Source organism: Papio anubis, chromosome 12 (assembly GCF_008728515.1).
Source record: "Papio anubis isolate 15944 chromosome 12, Panubis1.0, whole genome shotgun sequence".
NCBI classification, from domain to species: domain Eukaryota; kingdom Metazoa; phylum Chordata; class Mammalia; order Primates; family Cercopithecidae; genus Papio; species Papio anubis.
Window position 1 is genome coordinate 115128447 of NC_044987.1, and position 18586 is coordinate 115147032.

At 52.4% G+C, this 18586-nt stretch overlaps 3 protein-coding genes across 12 annotated transcripts; 2 read left to right on the forward strand and 1 right to left on the reverse strand.

Moving 5' to 3' along the window:
• The first annotated feature begins 1556 nt into the window (after positions 1–1556).
• Positions 1557–2039, forward strand: LOC116269782 (cytochrome c oxidase subunit 7B, mitochondrial). Its single transcript, XM_031653693.1, has one exon. It carries the CDS (start codon positions 1643–1645, stop codon positions 1883–1885), a length of 243 nt encoding a protein of 80 aa, XP_031509553.1. The 5' UTR covers positions 1557–1642; the 3' UTR covers positions 1886–2039.
• Positions 2040–7858: 5819 nt separating this feature from the next.
• KAT5 (lysine acetyltransferase 5) lies at positions 7859–16432 on the forward strand. Of its 7 annotated transcripts, none has more exons than XM_009185629.3 (14): positions 7859–8137; positions 8237–8303; positions 8636–8704; positions 8792–8928; positions 9191–9373; positions 9463–9537; positions 9644–9718; positions 10365–10613; positions 10691–10780; positions 13486–13626; positions 13708–13801; positions 15420–15579; positions 15709–15790; positions 15885–16432. In XM_009185629.3, the coding sequence occupies exons 1-14, from the start codon at positions 8126–8128 to the stop codon at positions 16017–16019; spliced, it is 1569 nt and encodes a 522-aa protein (XP_009183893.1). In that variant the 5' UTR covers positions 7859–8125; the 3' UTR covers positions 16020–16432. The 7 variants fall into 7 exon arrangements, 6 of the variants coding, with proteins under 6 accessions (XP_009183893.1, XP_003909607.1, XP_003909606.1 ...); XM_003909558.4 differs by having other exon boundaries at positions 9218–9373; XM_003909557.4 differs by lacking the exon at positions 9191–9373.
• RNASEH2C (ribonuclease H2 subunit C) lies at positions 10868–17770 on the reverse strand. 4 transcript variants are annotated; one of them, XR_004177588.1, is made up of 5 exons: positions 17434–17770; positions 17067–17242; positions 16870–16989; positions 16503–16634; positions 14490–14608 (listed from the first exon to the last, which is right to left on the reverse strand). XR_004177588.1 is itself a non-coding variant. In XM_009185632.4 (4 exons), the coding sequence occupies exons 1-4, from the start codon at positions 17603–17605 to the stop codon at positions 11177–11179; spliced, it is 477 nt and encodes a 158-aa protein (XP_009183896.1). In that variant the 5' UTR covers positions 17606–17770; the 3' UTR covers positions 10868–11176. The 4 variants fall into 4 exon arrangements, 3 of the variants coding, with proteins under 3 accessions (XP_009183896.1, XP_021781234.1, XP_017803748.1); XM_009185632.4 differs by lacking the exons at positions 14490–14608; positions 16503–16634 and adding an exon at positions 10868–11185; XM_021925542.2 differs by lacking the exon at positions 16503–16634.
• Between the last annotated feature and the right edge of the window lie 816 nt (positions 17771–18586).

Consider the following 18586-nt stretch of genomic DNA (forward strand, 5'->3'; position numbering starts at 1 on the left):
CAAAGTGCTGGGATTACAGGCATGAGCCACCGCGCCAGGCCACGTAAGTGCTGTATTTCATCCTAAATATGAATGTGGGGTTTATCATTCTAGTTTACAAGAGCAGACTTTTGTTGTGATCAAGTCCTCTTAACCACAAATAGAGTGCTTAAGTATTTTCAAATATCCTTCTTATGCCCATTGTTGCAAAAATGCAACATGTCTGATTGAGCATTATTGGTTCTTGCTCCATCTGTCCTAATAAGCACACTTTCACACGTCAAGTGGTCTTCTGAGGCATAAGGAAAATTTGACTTGTGCTCTGCCGAGGACCATCCTGAAGATAGAGGGCTCATGTAGGCTTTTCAGAATTTTAATTTCACCCAAAATATACTTCATTGTTTAAAAATATTTTAGTGACTCTATACATAATACCTTTGACCATATGTGGAGAACCAAGGAACATAATGATGCTGGTTGGTTGCTCCTAAGTTCAGTGGACAAAATGATTAAAGAAAATGATGGGTAGGGCACGTTGACTCACACCTGTAATCCCAGCACTTTGGGAGGCCAAGGCAGTGGATCACAAGGCCAGGAGATCCAGACCATCCTGACTAACACAGTGAAACCCCATCTCTACTAAAAATACAAAAAATTGTCCAGGCGTGGTGGCAGGCGCCTGTAGTCCCAGCTACTCGGGAGGCTGAGGCAGGAGAATGGTGTGAACCTGGAAGGCGGAGTTTGCTGTGAGCCGAGATCGCACCACTGCACTCCAGCCTGGGCAACAGAGTGAGACTCTGTTTAAAAAAAAAAAAGAAAGAAAATTATGAACTCAGGGATTCTATCTGCCTGCTTCAAAGGCAGATACTGAGCCTCAAATCTGCTAAGATTGCCCTGAGTGAGAGTCTTATCTCCTGTAGAGAAAGAGCTGAAATTGTGGAAAAACAGACACAAGCTCTTATCATGCAAGTGGCTGACCTGCAACGAAAGAGGCATGCACAGCCTCACCAGGTGTCTACTGTTAAGGTGAGGGCATTGATTGGAAAAGAATGGGATCCTGTGACTTGGAATGGGGATGTGTGGGAGGACCCTGCTGAAGCTGGGGGCACTGAGCTTGTAAACTCTGATGAATCTTTTTTTCCAGAAGACACAACTTGCCCATCCCCAGTAGCAGCAACATCCTCTCCCCAACCCATGCTATCATTACCCTTTCCATCTTTGTCTGAGAAGATAAAACCTGTTCTGCCTGAGGCAGTTGCCAGGCAAGATAATGTTGATTCTCCTCAGGAGCCACCCCCAACACCTGTTTGCTTTAGACCTATGACTAGACTCCAGTCCCAGCAGGCCCCTAGAGGTGAGGTTGAGAGTGAGCTATACTCAAAAAGAACTGTTGGAGTTCTCTAATTTATATAAACAGAAATCTGGAGAACAGGCATACAAATGGATATTAAGGGTATGGGATAATGGTGGAAGAAACATAGAGTTGGATCAGGCTGAATTTATTAATTTGGGCCCACTAAGTAGGGACTCTGCAATTAATGTTGCAGCTCTGGGAGTTTAAAAAGTTTCTAATTGTGGTTTTTCAGCTCTCTTCAAGGGTACCTGAAGCGAATTTGCACCAAAGCAGCAGCTCCATTGTCGCAGTTCTAGCTTCACCTTCACGATGTTTCCCTTGGTCAAAAACGCACTAAATCGTCTCCAAGTTCGAAGCATTCAGCAAACAATGGCAAGGCAGAGCCACCAGAAACGTACACCTGATTTTCATGACAAATACGGTAATGCTGTATTAGCTGGTGGAGCCACTTTCTGTATTGCTACATGGACATATGTAGCAACACAAATTGGAATAGAATGGAACCTGTCCCCTGTTGGCAGAGTTACCCCAAAGGAGTGGAGAAATCAGTAATCATCCCAGCTGGTGTAATAATGAATTGTTTAAAAAACAGCTCATAATTGATGCCAAATTATAGCACTGTGTACCCATTAAGATATGGCATTATTGAAGAAATAAAGTACATTTTAAACCTTCAAAAAAAAAAAAAAAAAAAAAAAAAAAAAAATTTATTTCTAATTGTTTATTTGCTTGGTTAGCTAAATATGAATTAAAAGATGGCCCATTGTGAGCAAGCTGGAAATGCCTGATCTCTCTTTGTTTAATGTAGAGGAAGGTATCCAAACGCTTAGAGAGATTGCGATGGTGGAGTGGATTAGTCAAATTAGACCTACTCATCCCAGCTGTGAGGGTCCAGAAGCTATATCCTTAACCTATGCCTTATAAAATAGATTTGTGAGGACAGCTCCTGCATCTTTGAAGAGCCCTGTAATTGTTCTTCTCTGTATGTCAGATCTAATGGCAGGAACCACAGTCACTCAACTACAAAATTTAAATACAATGAGAGTAATTGGGTCTTGAGGTGGCAGGGGCAAGTGGAGGCATTCAACGGTCAAAGGCAAGGTGGGAGTAGCTACTGTAATGGACAGCAGAGGCAAAGTGGCAATCAGAATAGTCTGACTCATGTAGAGCTCTGGCATTGGCTAATTAATCATAGCGTTCCTAGAAGTGAAACTGATAGGAAGCCTACTTCATTCCTACTTAATTTATACAAGCAGAAAACTTCTAGGTCAAATGGACAAAAGACTAATTTGAAATATAAAAATAGAGAATCAGGGCTCTTCAATCAATTTCCAGACTTGAGCCAGTTTACAGACCAAAACTCCTTGAATGAAGGGGAAGCCGGGTCCCCTTGAGGAAGGACCCCACTAGATTATTGACAATTTATGCACTGAATCGCTCACCCATCCTTCCCCAAGCACACATCTGGCTTTTTACCACGGTAACTGTCCACTGGGAAAAGGGAAATGATCAGACATTTCAGGGACTACTGGACACTGGCTCTGAGCTGACACTGATTCCAGGGGACTATAAACGTCATTTTGGTCTTCCAGTTAAAGTAGGGGCTTATGGAGGTCAGGTAATTAATGGAGTTTTTGCTCAGGTCTGACTTCCAGTGGTTCCGGTGGGTCCCTAGACTCATTCTGTGGTCATTTCTCCGGTGCTAGAATGCATAATTGGCGTAGACATACTTAGCAGCTGACAGAACCCCCACATTGGCTCCCTGACTGGTAGGGTGAGGGCTATTATTCTGGGAAAGGCCAAATGGAAGCCATTAGAGCTGTCTCTACCTAGACAAATAGTAAATCAGAAACAGTATCGCATCCCTGGAGGGACTGCAGAGATTAATGCCACCATCAAGGACTTGAAAGACGCAGGGGTGGTGATTCCCACCACATCCTCGTTCAACTCTCCCATTTGGCCTGTGCAGAAGACAGATGGTTCTGCACGATATGCAGGCACCACCCAAAAGTGGACAGCTGCAGTGCTACAGCCCCTTCCTAGGACATCCCTGAAGGACAGCGGTGAAGGGAAATCTTCCCAGTGGGCAGAACTTTGAGCAGTGCACCTAATTGTGAACTTCAAATGGAAAGAGAAATGGCCAGATGTGGGATTATATACTGATTCATGGGCTGTAGCCAATGGTTTGGCTGGATGGTCAGAGACTTGGAAGAAGCATAATTGGAAAATTGGTGACAAAGAAATATGTGGAAGAAGTATGTGGATGGACCTCTCTGAGTGGTCAAAAACTGTGAAACTATTTGTAACCCATGTGAGTGCTCACCAATGGGTGACCTCAGCAGAGAAGGATTTTAATAATCAAGTAGATAGGATGACCTGTTCTGTGGACACCACTCAACCTTTTTCCCCAACCACCCCTGTCATCGCCCAATGGGCCCATGAACAAAGTGGCCATGGTGGCAGGGATGGAGGCTACACATGGGCTCAGCAACCTGGACTTCCACTCACCAAGGCTGACCTGGCTACGGCCACTGCTGAGTGCCCAATTTGCCGGCAGCAGAGACCAACACTCAGCTCTCAATATGGCACCATTCCTTGGGGTGATCAACCAGCTACCTGGTGGCAGGTTGATTATATTTGACCTCTTCCATCATGGAAAGGTCAGAGGTTTGTCCTCACTGGAATAGACACTCCGAATATGGGTTTGCCTATCCGGCACACAATGCTTCTGCCAAGACTACCATCTGTGAACTCACAGAATGCACCCTGATGGTATTCCACACAGCATTGTCTGACCAAGGCAACATCCTGAAGCAGCTGGATTGACAGAACGGTGTCAGGCAATCCGCCCGCCTCGGCCTCCCAAAGTGCTGAGTCTGTCTGTCCCAGGCTGGTGTGTGTCTGTCACCCAGGGTGGAGTGCAGTGGCATGATCTCGGCTCACTGCAGCCTGGAACTCCTAGGCTCAAGCGATCCTCCCTCCTCTGCCTTCCAAGTAGCTGGGAACACAAGCGAGGCCCACTGCCATGTCTGGCTAATTAAAAAAATATTTTTTTTGTAGAGACGGAGTCTCACTCTGTTGCCAAGGCTGGTCTGTAACTCCTGGGCTGAAGCGATCCTCCCACCTCTGCCTCCCAGTGTTGGGATCACAGCCGTGAGCCACTGGACCAAAAAAAAAAAGAAACCTAATATACAAAACAACGGCTGGGTGCGGTGGCCCTAGCACTTTGGGAGGCTGAGGTAGGCAGATTGCTTGAGCTCAGGAGTTTGAGGCCAGCCTGAGCAACATCTTTTTCTTTTCTTTATTTTATTTATTTATTTATTTTTTGAGACTGAGTCTCCCTCTGTCGCCCAGGCTGGAGTGCAGTGGCATGATCTTGGCTCACTGCAACCTCTGCCTCCTGGGTTCAATCGATTCTCCCGCCTCAGCCTCCCGAGTAGCTGGGACTACAGGCGCCTGCCACCAAGCCCGGCTAATTTTTGTATTTTCAGTAGAGACGTGGTTTCACCATATTGGCCAGGCTGGTTTCGAACTCCTGACTCTGTGATCCACCTGCCTCGGCCTCCCAAAGTGCTGGGATTACAGGTGCGAGCCACCGTGCCCGGCCTCTTTTTTTCTTCTGAGACAGAGTCTCGTTCTGTTGCCCAGGCTGGAGTGCAGTGGCACCATCTTGGCTGACTGCAACCTCTGCCTCCTGGGTTCAAGAGATTCTCTAGCCTCAGCCTCCTGAGTAGCTGGGATTATGGGCGGATGCCACAAATGCCCAGCTAACTTTCGTATTTTTAGTAGAGATGGGGTTTTAACATGTTGGCCAGGCTGGTCTCGAATGCCTGACCTCAAGTGATCTGCCCGCCTTGGCCTCCCAAAATGCTGGTGTCAGAGGTGCATGAACCAGAGCAATTCTATCTAGAACAGGAGCTGGGTAAAATGAGGCTGAGACCTACTGGGCTGCGTTCCCAGAGGGTTAAGACATTCTAAGTCACAGGATAAGACAGGTGGTACAAGATACAGGTCATAAGGACCTTGCTGATAAAACAGGTTGCAGTACAGAAGGCAACTAAAACCCACCAAAACCAACGTGGCCACTAGAGCAACCTCTGGTCGTCCTCACTGCCACACTTCTACCAGTGCCATGACAGTTTACCAGTGCCATGGTAGTGTCAGGAAGTTACTGTGTATGGTCTAAAAACAAGAGACATGAATAATCCACCCCTTGCTTAGCATATCATCAAGAAATAACCATAAAAATGGGCTGGGCGCAGTGGCTCATGCTTGTAATCCCAGCACTTTGGGAGGCTGAGGCGGGCGGATCACAAGGTCAGGAGATCGAGACCATCCTGGCTAACAAGGTGAAACCCCGTCTCTACTAAAAATACAAAAAATTAGCCGGGCATGGTGGCAGGTGCCTGTAGTCCCAGCTACTAGGGAGGCTGAGGCAGGAGAATAGTGTGAACCCGGGAGGTGGAGCTTGCAGTGAGCGGAGATAGTGCCACTGCACTCCAGCCTGGGTGACAGAGGGAGACTCCATCTCAGAAAAAAACAAAAAAAAAAACAAAAAAAAAAAACCCATAAAAATGAACAATCAGCATTGAGTTCCTTTACTTTCCTAACAAACTTGCTTTCACTTTACGGACTCGCCCTGTTTTTTTTTTTTTTTTTTTTTTTTTTGAGACGGAGTCTTGCTCTGTTCCCAGGCTGGAGTGCTGGTGGTGCGATCATGCTCACTGCAACCTCCACCTCCCGGGTTCAAGTGATTCTCCTGCCTCAGCTTCCCGAGTAGCTGGGATTACAGGCGGGCACCACCACGCCTGCCTAATTTTTGTATTTTTAGTAGAGATGGGGTTTCATCATGTTGGTCAGGCTGGTCTTGAACTCCTGACCTCAGGTTATCCACCTGCCTCGGCCTCCTAAAGTGCTGGACTCGCCCTGAATTCTCTATTGTGTGAGATCCAAGAACCCTCTCTTGGGGTCTGGATAGGCCCTTTCCTGCTAACACTGGGATTGCAGGCGTAAGCCACCATGTTCAGCCACCTTTGAGGCAGGAAAATAGGGTCTGGAGGCAGGCAACATACAAGGCCGACTCACATTTCAGTTATGACAGGAAATATCCTCTCCTTAGGGCGTACACCCTAAATGACTTTGTAACTTTACTTCATCCTCTTCATTTACACAGGGCGTATCCCAAGTAACCAAGAGTATTTAAACTCCAACAAATCCTGTAACTGGCCCCTATGCTCAGCCGGCCCCCACACTGGAGTGTACTTTCATTTTCAATAAATCGTTCATTCCTTCCTTGCTTTGTGCGTTTTGACCAATTCTTTTTTTCTTCTTTTTGTTTTTTTTTTTTTGAGACAGAGTCTCGCTCTGTCAGCCAGGCTAGAGTGTAGTGGCATGATCTCGGCTCACTGCACACTCCGTCTCCCGCGTTCAGGCCATTCTCCTGCCTCAGCCTCCCGAGTAGCTGGGACCACAGATGCCCGCCAAAACGCCCGGCTAATTTTTTGTATCTTTTTTTTTTTTTTGTAGAGACGGGGTTTCACCGTGTTGGCCAGGATGATCTCGATCTCCTGACTTCGTGATCCGCCCGCCTCGGCCTCCCAAAGTGCTGGGATTACAGGCGTGAGCCACCGCGCCCAGCCGTTTTGTCCAATTCTTTAAGATGCCAAGAATCTGGACACCCTCCACCGGTGACATCTTCACAGTTCTGAGGAGTATTCATGGGGTATTTTGTAGAATGTTTCTCAATTGGTATTTGTCTGATCTTTTTCTCACGATTAGGCTGGAGGTAGCTGGGATTTCAGGTGTGAGCCACCATGTCCAGTCTCCAAATCCTGTTTACGCAAAAATTTTTAAAAATTAGCCAGCCTTGGTAGTGCGCGCCTGTAGTCCCAGCTACTCAGGAGCCTGAGGTGGATCACTTGATCCAGGGAGGCGGAGGCTGCAGTGAGCGGAGATTATGCCTCCCCCGCTGCACTCCAGCCTGGGCGACACAGACCTTGTTTCAAAAAAAAAGCCTAATATGGCTGGGCGCCCTGGCTCACGCCTGTAATCCCAGCACTTTGGGAGGCCGAGGCGGGCGGATCACGAGGTCAAGAGATCCAGACCATCCTGGCCAACATGGTGAAACTCCGCCTCTATTGAAAATACAAATATTAGCTGGGTACTCCGGAGGCTGAGACAGGAGAATCGCTTGAACCCGGGAGGCGGAGGTTGCAGGGAGCCGAGATGGCGCCACTGCACTCCAGCCTGGCGACAGAGCGAGACTCCGTCTCAAAAATAAAAGAAGCCTAATACACGAAATAAAGCCAGAAATCTTCCCTGAGTCCTCCTGCCTACGGAATGAAGTCCACAGACCTGGGGGAGCGTTCGAGCCCCTCTAAGCCCACTTCCTTTCTCCAGCCTCTCGCGCGCAGTTCACTCCCGACAACACCTCCCGCCGCCACAAGGAGACGCCCGAGGACTGCCCTCCGTCAAAGCCCAAAAGGTATTGCCCCGTGACCCGCTCCGCATCCACGTGAACAGCGTCGCACCCGGTGGGCGTCACGTGACAGACTCAGTAGTTCTCCAATCGCTGTGCACGTTGTGGGGTTTCCACCTAGGGCTCGGCCTGAGGCTTGTAACACTCCGTTTTCCCAGGAGTCACAGGGGCAGTCTTGCCTCTTGCAACTGGGTCGCGGTGTCTCTCAAAAGTCCCCCCCTACAGGGGCTTCGTGAGGCCCGGGCCTACAGCGGGCTCGGTCCCGGAAGTGACGTCTCCCACAGGGGCCGGAAGTGGCAGTGGAGGGAGGGAAGATGGCGGAGGTGGTGAGTCCGGTGCCCGGGGCGGGGCGGAGGGAGCCAGGGGAGGTGGGTAGAGCCCGAGGCCCCCCAGTAGCCGACCCTGGCGCCGCGCTGTCTCCCCAGGGGGAGATAATCGAGGGCTGCCGCCTACCCGTGCTGCGGCGGAACCAGGACAACGAAGATGAGTGGCGTGAGTGACGTTGGGGGGCGGGGCTAAGGAACCTGAGGGCGAGGGGCGGGAGGGAGTCAACTGAACCCCCGGGATGGGGAGGGGCCTCTGGAATTATGGGGCGGGCGGGGCGCAGATACTCCCATGAAGGGGCGTGGCTCTTAGCTGCTCCTAGAGGTACAGGGCGGGGCCTGGAAAGGGGTGGCAGTAGTGACTGAAGGAGGCTTAGGAGAGACCTTCTAAGTGCTGGAGCTTAGGGAGCCAGCCTTGGGGTGGAGTTCAGGTCGTGGAAGGGTGGAGTCTCATAGCCTGGCCCGGCTCGTCTAAGGCCCCTGCCTATGCTATTCCCTTAGCCCTGGCCGAGATCCTGAGCGTGAAGGACATCAGTGGCCGGAAGCTTTTCTACGTCCATTACATTGACTGTGAGTTCTGGGCCTGAGGTGGGGCATCAGGGTAGGGTTGGGGAACAGTCTTTGGCATTCTGTCCTGAGCCATCCCCACTGCTGCAGTCAACAAACGTCTGGATGAATGGGTGACGCACGAGCGGCTGGACCTAAAGAAGATCCAGTTCCCGAAGAAAGAGGCCAAGACCCCCACCAAGAACGGACTTCCTGGGTCCCGTCCCGGCTCTCCAGAGAGAGAGGTGGTGAGTAGGTCCCCCACTTCACCTCTTCTCTCCTGCCTCGTGTTTCTCTTATCTGTTGGCATTAGGGGCTCCTGGATGGGCAGTAGGCGGCTCCCTCTCACCCTGACTTCATCTTACAAAGGATGGGGGCCGAATTGCACATGTAGCTCCCACAGTCCAGTAGCTAGTCCTGTGTCCTTCAGAAGGCGAGGGTGGGGTTTGATAATTTTGAGCTGAGGGACCCCTGTTCCCCTTCCCCATTCCACTGCCATCCCCGCCCCAGAGGAAGACCCTGGACCTATCTCTACAGCCGGCCTCGGCCCAGGCAAGCGGGAAGACCTTGCCAATCCCGGTCCAGATCACACTCCGCTTCAACCTGCCCAAGGAGCGGGAGGCCATTCCCGGTGGCGAGCCTGACCAGCCGCTCTCCTCCAGCTCCTGCCTGCAGCCCAACCACCGCTCAACGGTACCCTCAGCAATTCCAGGGACCTTGCTTTCTTCTCAGGTCCCACCTTCTCTACCTTCTGACCCACCTTTGTTGGTTTCTCTCTGCAGAAACGGAAGGTGGAGGTGGTTTCACCAGCAACTCCAGTGCCCAGCGAGACAGCCCCGGCCTCGGTTTTTCCCCAGGTGAGTTTCCCAAACCATTTCTTGTTCCCTTTCTCTCTTCTACTCTCTGGTGGCCTTTTTCAGGCTCATCTCACAGCCATCCCTTCTTTTACTACTATATCTGCAGAATGGAGCAGCCCGTAGGGCAGTGGCAGCCCAGCCAGGACGGAAGCGAAAATCGAATTGTTTGGGCACTGATGAGGTGGGTCTGGGGAGCAACAGAAGGAGCTGGGTGAAAAGGAAGGGATGCAAGCAGGGTGGAGAGTTAGTGATGAGTTTAAAAATAAAGAAGGGGTGGTAGGCAGGGCTAGTGTTGGTAGGATTAGGAGCCAGGCAGAACATGGTTCAAATGAGTCATTGGGGCTGGGTGCCATGGCTCATACCTGTAATCCCAGCACTTTGGGAGGCCAACCAAGGCGGGCAGATCACCTGAGGTCAGGAGTTCGAGACCACCCTGACGAACATGGTGAAACCTTGTCTCTAATAAAAATACAACAATTAGCCAGGCGTAGTGGCAGGCGCCTATAATCCCAGCTACTCAGAAAGCTGAGGCAGAAGAATTGCTTGAACCCCGGAGGTAGAGGTTGCAGTAAGCCAAGATCATGCCACTGCACTCCAGCCTGGGCGACGGAGTGAGACTCCATCTCAAAAACAAGGGTCATTCAGTGATCTTTTCCACATCATCAATCCCTTAGGGTTTCAGGTTTTTTATCCAGAAATTGGGGATCATGGTACCTCCCCCATAGGGTTGCTGTTAGGCTTGCAGGAAACCTGTCAAAGGGCTGTGAGCTGTGGTGTCCTGCTGAGCTGTCTCTTCTAATCTGGTATTTTCCACTGGCCCTGGGCAGGACTCCCAGGACAGCTCAGATGGAATACCATCAGCACCACGCATGACTGGCAGCCTGGTGTCTGACCGAAGCCACGACGACATCGTCACCCGGATGAAGAACATCGAGTGCATTGAGCTGGGCCGGCACCGCCTCAAGCCGTGGTACTTCTCCCCGTACCCACAGGAGCTCACCACATTGCCTGTTCTCTACCTGTGCGAGTTCTGCCTCAAGTACGGCCGTAGCCTCAAGTGTCTTCAGCGTCACTTGGTATGAGGGGTTCAGGGAGGCTGCCTTCCCAGCACCCTTCAAGTTGCCCTTGTTCCTGACCGTCCTCTCTTCTCCAGACCAAGTGCGACCTACGACATCCTCCAGGCAATGAGATTTACCGCAAGGGCACCATCTCCTTCTTTGAGATTGATGGACGTAAGAACAAGGTTAGTGCCTGAGAGGCAGTGGGGCGCTGGGGTGAGTCAAATGACATCTTCTTGCTCAGGCAAACACTGACCAGTCAAGCCAGCAGATCAGTTCACCCCATTTTTATTGAGTTCCTGCTGTCTGGCAGGTGTTGGTAGCCAGGAATGAGACAGTCTCTGTTCTCTGACAGCTTAGTCCATGGGAGAGACAGACATACCAATGACCTCTTAGCTCCCAGTGTCTTAAGTGTCATGAAACAGAGGGTAGGTTAGCAGGACCCAAAGGAGGTGGTTGGCAAAGCTTCACAGAGGGTTACTTTGGAGCCTTGGTGGATGACAGTGGCTGAGGCAGTTTCTCGCAGTGGTGCTGAGGAGGAGGCATGGATGCACAGAGATGGTCTTTGTGAAAGGCACAGATCATTCTGGCTGGGAGGCAAAAAAGGGAGGAAGCGGGAAGGCTCTTAACGGGACAGAGCTCAGGTGATGAAGATGCTGTGTTAACCACCATTCTGTAATTATTAACGTGGACCTGGGCATCCAAGTGGCAGTACCCAGCAGCAGGTGGTTAAAAAGCAATTTCTGGGCTGGGCAATTTCATGTCTGTAATCCCAGCACTATGGGAGGCCGAGGTGGGTGGATCACGAGGTCGGGAGATCGAGACCATCCAAACACGGTGAAACCCCGTTTCTACTAAAAAATACAAAAAGTAAGCCGGGCATGGTGGCGGGCGCCTGTAGTCCCAGCTACTCGGGAGTCTGAGGCAGGAGAATGGCATGAACCTGGGAGGCGGAGCTTGCAGTGAGCCAAGATTGCGCCACTTCACTCCAGCCTGGGCGACAGAGTGAGACTTTGTCTAAAAAACAAAACAAAAAGCAGTTTCTGGCTGGGCACAGTGGCTCATACCTGTAACCCCAGCACTTTGGGAGGCTGAGGTGGGCCAATCACTTGAGTCCAGAATTTCGAGATGCCTGGGCAACATGGAGAAACCCCGTCTCTACTAAAAATAAAAAATTTGGCCAGGCACGGTGGCTCATGCCTGCAATCCCAGCACTTTGGGAGGCTAAGGCGGGCAGATCATGAGGTCAGGAGATCGAGACCATCCTGGCTAACACGGTGAAACCCCATCTCTACTAAATATACAAAAGAATTAGCCGGGCGTGGTGGTGGGCGCCTGTAGTCCCAGCTACTCGGGAGGCTGAGGCAGGAGAATGGCATGAACCCGGAGGGCGGAGCTTGCAGTGAGCCGAGATAGCGCCACTGCACTCCAGCCTGGGAGACAGAGCGAGACACTGTCTCTAAATAAACAATTAATTGTCCGGGCGCGGTGGCTCAAGCCTGTAATCCCAGCACTTTGGGAGGCCGAGACGGGTGGATCACGAGGTCAGGAGATCGAGACCATCCTGGCTAACACGGTGAAACACCGTCTCTACTAAAAAATACAAAAAACTAGCCGGGGGAGTTGGTGGGCGCCTGTAATCCCAGCTACTCGGGAGGCTGAGGCAGGAGAATGGCGTGAACCCGGGAGGCGGAGCTTGCAGTGAGCTGAGATCCGGCCACTGCACTCCAGCCTGGGCAACACAGCGAGACTCCGTCTCAAAAAAAAAAAAAAAAAAAAACACAACAATTAATTAATGTAGCTGAGTGTGGTGGTGCACATCTGTAGTCCCAGGTACTCACTCAGGAGGCTGAGTTGGGAGAATCACCTGAGCCTGGGAAGTCAAGGCTGCAGTGAGCCATGACTGCATGATTGCACCACTGCACTCCAGCCTGGGCAACAGGAGTGAGACCCTGTCTCAAAAAAAAAAAAAACAAAAACAAAAACAAAACCCACAATGTCTGAAATGCAGAATTCATGTGCAGAGGTAAGGTTAAGCAGCATGATTCATAATTTTGCTGGGGTAACCCCTAAGGCAGTTATTTTGTTAAATTACATAGTTCCTTAACTTTGTCGTAGAGTAGCAGATCAGTTCCCAGGAGGTGTGACTGTGGATGTAGAATGTTAGGTTTTGTGGTTTTTTTTTTTGAGACGGAGTCTCACTTTGTTGCCCAGGCTGGAGTGCAGTGGCGCGATCTGGGCTCACTGCAAGCTCCGCCTCCCGGGTTCACGCCCTTCTCCTGCCTCAGCCTCCCGAGTAGCTGGGACTACAGGCGCCCGCCACCTCGCCTGGCTAATTTTTTGTATTTTTAGTAGAGACGGGGTTTCACCGTGTTAGCCAGGATGGTCTCAATTTCCTGACCTCGTGATCCGCCCGCCTCGGCCTCCCATAGTGCTCGGATTACAGGCGTGAGCCACCGCGCCCGGCAGAATGTTAGGTTTTTTAACAGCTAGACTCCCAAGACTGTCAGAGAGAGCTTCTCTGAGGAGCGGTGGTCGGAGTCTGACTTTGGACACATTAGTTTGTTGATTGCTGTTAAAAACTACAGGGTGGTGGAGTCTCCCGGCCAGGCTTAGATGGAGGTGTGCAGAGCAAGTCCGGAAACTTGCCCGACTGAGCAGGGAGGCATTCAGACACATCACACATCTGGCACACAGGCTTTTCAACGCTGAGGAGCAGCCCTGCGTAAGCTGCGGGCTGGTGGAGTGGGTCAGGCCCAGCCAGGGAAGAATACTCATCACCTATCAGTCTGGGGCATAGCACAAACAGTGAAGCTCCTGGTTGACCCTGAACCACTGGCCAGGCTCAAGGCAGGATACCCAGAATGGTGACTAGCCTTTTCTCTTGCAGAGTTATTCCCAGAACCTGTGTCTTTTGGCCAAGTGTTTCCTTGACCATAAGACACTGTACTATGACACAGACCCTTTCCTCTTCTACGTCATGACGGAGTATGACTGTAAGGGCTTCCACATCGTGGGCTACTTCTCCAAGGTCAGTGCCTGTCCAGGCTGTCCCTGTGCCCTATCCTGAGCCAGGTCCCTTCCCTGACACTCACCTGCCCCCCTTTCCCAGGAGAAAGAATCGACAGAAGACTACAATGTGGCCTGCATCCTAACCCTGCCTCCCTACCAGCGCCGGGGCTACGGCAAGCTGCTGATCGAGTTCAGTGAGTATGTGTGCTGCAGCCAGGGGGTAGTGCACCCATCATCGGTGCCCCATAGGCAGATGTGCCAGGCTACCGTGATTCTCAACCGTGGCTGTGCAGCGCGGTCTCTAGGGGAGCCAGCCAGAAATAACAGTGGCACTCTCCCAGAGTTCTCTCCATTCAGGCTGACTGCCCTGCTTATCTGGGGTAGGTTCTCCGCCCCACAGTTTGCTCCTTGGCCAGGGTTCTAAGTGCCACTCAGCTTTCCCCAAATCTGACTTACATGCTCCTGCCTGGGGCCATGGGCAGGTTAGTGAGCCGCTGGTGCTCATGTATCTGGTAACCGGTGTCCCATGATACAAGTCCTTGGGCAAGGACCAGTGGTTAATGTCCCCAGTTGTCCCCTGAGCCGTGCAGGCAGGTGTCCAAAATGCTGTCAACAGATACACGTAAGCATGGAATTCTCCCTTGCTCCTCGTGTCCAGTGAGGTCAGTCTCTTAAAGCCAGAAGGGACTCTGACCTTCATCACACATGAGCTCTTCAGTGCCCTCCCCAACCCTGAGGTTCCTTCTCCTTCTCAGCCTCTTCCCCATCACCCCGCATTCTCTCTCACCACTCACTTGGAATAACTAAGCTGTGACCTGAGAAAAGAAGAGGAAGTTCTAGCTGTTTGCCTGGTGAAGACACAGAGGCTTTACTTGATCAAGGTTATGGTCCATTTGAGAAATTTATTGGTTAAGTGATGCCCAGATGGGGTCACATCCTCAGAACTTCTCAGCCTGGTGGCACAAGTGGATGCTTGAAGAAACTCAGTCTTGGAGCTCTGACTGCAATGGAGATGGGATGTGGGTGGGACTACCAAGGGGCTAAGGTCCATTGTGAGGGTGAGGAAGGGCTTCTAGAAGTCACAAACATCCCAGGTCCCTGGTGGGGAGAATGAAGACACTGCCCAAGAGATGTGAAGCCACTCAGGGCTGTGCAGGGTCAGGATCTCACTGGGGACTGCCTCCCAGTGCACAGCTATCAGCATGAGTTGGAGGGAAACAGCCATGGTGGGGGTCAGTCACCTGGCTCTCAGGAATGGTCTCCCCAACTTGGGAAGCACTTTGGTGCACCTTTTCTCCTTGCATCCTCACAACCACCCAGTCAGGCCACTCAGGTCTTAACAGCAGCTGACACTCCCAAGATCCCAGCTAGGAGGACTGATTTGACTGAGAATTCAAGCATTCTCAGGCCTGGATTAGAGACAGGAATCTGTCCCCACTTCCTTCCTTACATGCCCAGACATGGAGCCTAGGATGGCAAAGGAAAATTGGAGGCACTTTCTTCCCCTGAGCCATTTTCCCTGCATCCCCTGCCCATAAGCCTTCACTGGCCTCTGATCACCCTCGTGGTTGACTGCAGCTGCTCCTCTCAGTGCTCTCATGCCCTCCACTGTGCTCAACTCCCAGGGGAAGAGTGAATACTCGTTAGTTCTTCCTGAGGGAACTGAGGCGCAGAGAGGTGGAGGCCACAGAACTGCCAAGTGGCAGGGCCATGATGGGAACTAGGCAGCCTGCCTTGGCGACCTGTGTTTTTAAATGTTGCTTATGTTCATCTGTGACCTCTTACTCACCCTCTCCTGCTCCATTGCTTTAGGCTATGAACTCTCCAAAGTGGAAGGGAAAACAGGGACCCCTGAGAAGCCCCTCTCAGACCTTGGCCTCCTATCCTATCGAAGTTACTGGTCCCAGACCATCCTGGAGATCCTGATGGGGCTGAAGTCGGAGAGCGGGGAGAGGCCACAGATCACCATCAAGTGAGCCTGGCGCTGCCTACCTGGGGATACATGGCATGGCCTGTCTGTTCCTGGGCTTTCTCACTCTCTCCTGGGGCTCCTGGGGACAGATGAAGGTCCTCAGGGGACCTGACCTTTGCTCTCCTACAGTGAGATCAGTGAAATCACCAGCATCAAGAAGGAGGATGTCATCTCCACTCTGCAGTACCTCAATCTCATCAACTACTACAAGGTAGGGAGGCAGGCAGGGTGGAGACAGGTGTGTGGGATGCAGAGTGCAGGCCCCTGTGGGCTGGCCACTTGCTGAACCCATCTCCTCTGCCCAGGGCCAGTACATCCTCACACTGTCAGAGGACATCGTGGATGGCCATGAGCGGGCCATGCTCAAGCGGCTCCTGCGGATCGACTCCAAGTGTCTGCACTTCACTCCCAAGGACTGGAGCAAGAGGGGGAAGTGGTGACCAGGCACTGCCCACTGCAGTGCTAAGACAGCAGGACTGGGGCTGATAGCCCACCCCGCCCTCACTGCAGCTCCCACAAAGCACTCTAAGGGAGATGGGGCTGAAAAGCTCGAAAAGGAGGGGACAGGCCTGGCAGGGCCCATTGGTGCCCGGCACCAAGGCGAGCTCAGGGCTCAGGCTAACTCCAAGGTCAGCTGGCCACAGGCCCAGGCCTGCTCTGAACCAGGGACCAGAGGGAGCCAGGCAGCTGTGTACAGTGAGATGGGGGGTGGGGGAGCTCTGTACAGAGGACTGGTGGTTGTAAAAATTTCTTTTGTAAAGTAGAAGTTGGGGGTGGGGTGGGTGCTGGCTGCAAAAAATTCTGGCTTCTCTTATCCCCATTGCCCACGGCAATAAATTGTTTCTATATGCCAGAGCCATGCAAGGTTCTTGGGGGGAAAGGGGTCCATGCTGGCTTAGGGGCTCTAAGGTGCCCGGACTCACAGGTGCTGTAAAGAGCTCCTTTATTGGGGTGATGGAATCAGTGGTTCCAAAGAGCTGGTTTACTGCTGTGAAGGGATCGCAGCTTTGAATTTCAAGCTCTGGTTCTCAGTCCTCGGGCACCTGTGCGTGAATCTGCAAGAGGAGTCGCCTCTACTGTTGGACTTGTAAGGCAGGGCGGCAGGCTGGCCCCCAGACCCGGGGAAGGACCCAGCTGTTCAGAATAACCCCTTCTAGACATGCTAGGAAGAGTGGTCAGGGAGCTACGCTTCCCACGCACTACCCAGTAGAATCCTCCAGGCTTCGTCTGCCCAATTGTGCTCCCCAGCCCATCCACCCGGGGACAAGACGGAACTCCTCATCTACTCACTGCTGCCGCAAGACTGGGCCAAGTTAGGGCCCCACGCACTTTGGCATCCGGGCCAGGGATGGTCTCCAGACCCCACAAGGTGAAGTGGCTGAAGCTGGCAGTGGCTCCAATGAAGCGGTCCTGAGGAAGGGGCCTGGCTCAGCATCGGGACTACAGCTCCCGCCCGCACCCCCTTTCAACCCTATTCCTTTGCTCACAAAGTCCCGTTCCAGCGGCGACTCTTCTTGGTCGTCAGTCCCGGAATCCCGCAAGCGGTCTGGCTTCCCCATGGACACTTCCTTCTCTTCCGTCACCATCACGTATCCCACGAGGCCAGGCGGCACCGCCACCTCCTCGCCCCGTAGACAGCGGCCCCGAAATGACACTTCGAGTCCTGGAGCGGGAGGCGCAAAGAGCCTCAGGCAGGACCCACACTGGGCCCAGGACCTGAGCCCTGCGGAGCGAGCCCGGAGCTGCCCTCCCGCCACTTCCGGACGCACCACGATCCCCCGGAGCCCAGGAGATGAGGGGCGCGCGGACCGGCGCGGGGGCTGCCGGGACCTGTAGTCCGGCCGCGATGCTCACCCTCGGGGCCCTGGCGGATAGCAGGCGTGAAGAAGCGCCCCACCGGGGCGGGCCCGTCCACCGCGACCTCGCAGGGCAGCAGGTGTAGTGCGACGGGGGCGGCGTCGCGCAGCGTGGCGGAGCGCAAGTGGACGCGGTGCCTCTCGATGGCCGCCTCGTCGCCGCACTCCATCCTCGCTTCTACGCGACGCAAGGGCTCGCGGGTTGACGCTGAAGCTGGCGCGGAAAGCGCGCAAGGCCTCTCAGGAAGCCCCCGCAGAGCCTCACGGGAAGCCGCCGCGGAGCTTCACGGGAAGTGTAGTCCCCTTACCCCTAATGCTTTCCCTGGATCAAAGTCCTAGGACTCCCCTCCCCTCCCTTCCCTTCCCCGCCCCCCCCACTCCCCCCCCCCCCCCCCCCCCTTCCCTCCCCTCCCTTCCTCCCTTCCTCCCCTCTTTCCCCTTCCCTTCCCTTCCTTCCTTTCCTTCCCTTCCTTCCCTCTTTCTTTTTCTTATTTTTTATTTTTTAGAGTCTCATTCTGTCGCCCAGGCTGAAGTGCAGTGGCGCGATCTCAGCTTCACTGCAACCTACGCCTCCCGGGTTCAAGCGATTCTCCTGCCTCAGCCTCCGGAGTAGCTGGAATTACAGGTGCGCACCACCGCGCCCACCTAATTTTTGTATTTTTAGTAGAGACGGAGTTTTGCCATGTTGGCCAGGCTGGTCTCGAACTACTGACCTCAGGTGATCCTCCAGCCTTGGCCTCCGGAAGTGCTTGGATTACAGGCGTGAGCCACCGCGCCCAGCCAGGTTTTTTTCTTGTATTGTTTTTAATGGGACATGATCGTTGTAAAAATCTAAAACGATTCTGAACTCTTTATATTGGTTGGTAGATGGGTTCTTCATTTTTAGTTTATTAGGGACATCAACCCTTTTCTCAAATGCATTGAAAATGTTTTATCTGTGGTCTGTTTTGCAAACCTGTGTAAAGGTGATTTTTGGTGGACAAAGACTTATTTTTGTTGTTGTTTGGTTTTTTTTTTTTTTTTTGAGGCGGAGTCTCGCTCTGTCGCCCAGGCTGGAGTGCAGTGGCCGGATCTCAGCTCACTGCAAGCTCCGCCTCCCAGGGTTACGCTATTCTCCTGCCTCAGCCTCCCGAGTAGCTGGGACTACAGGC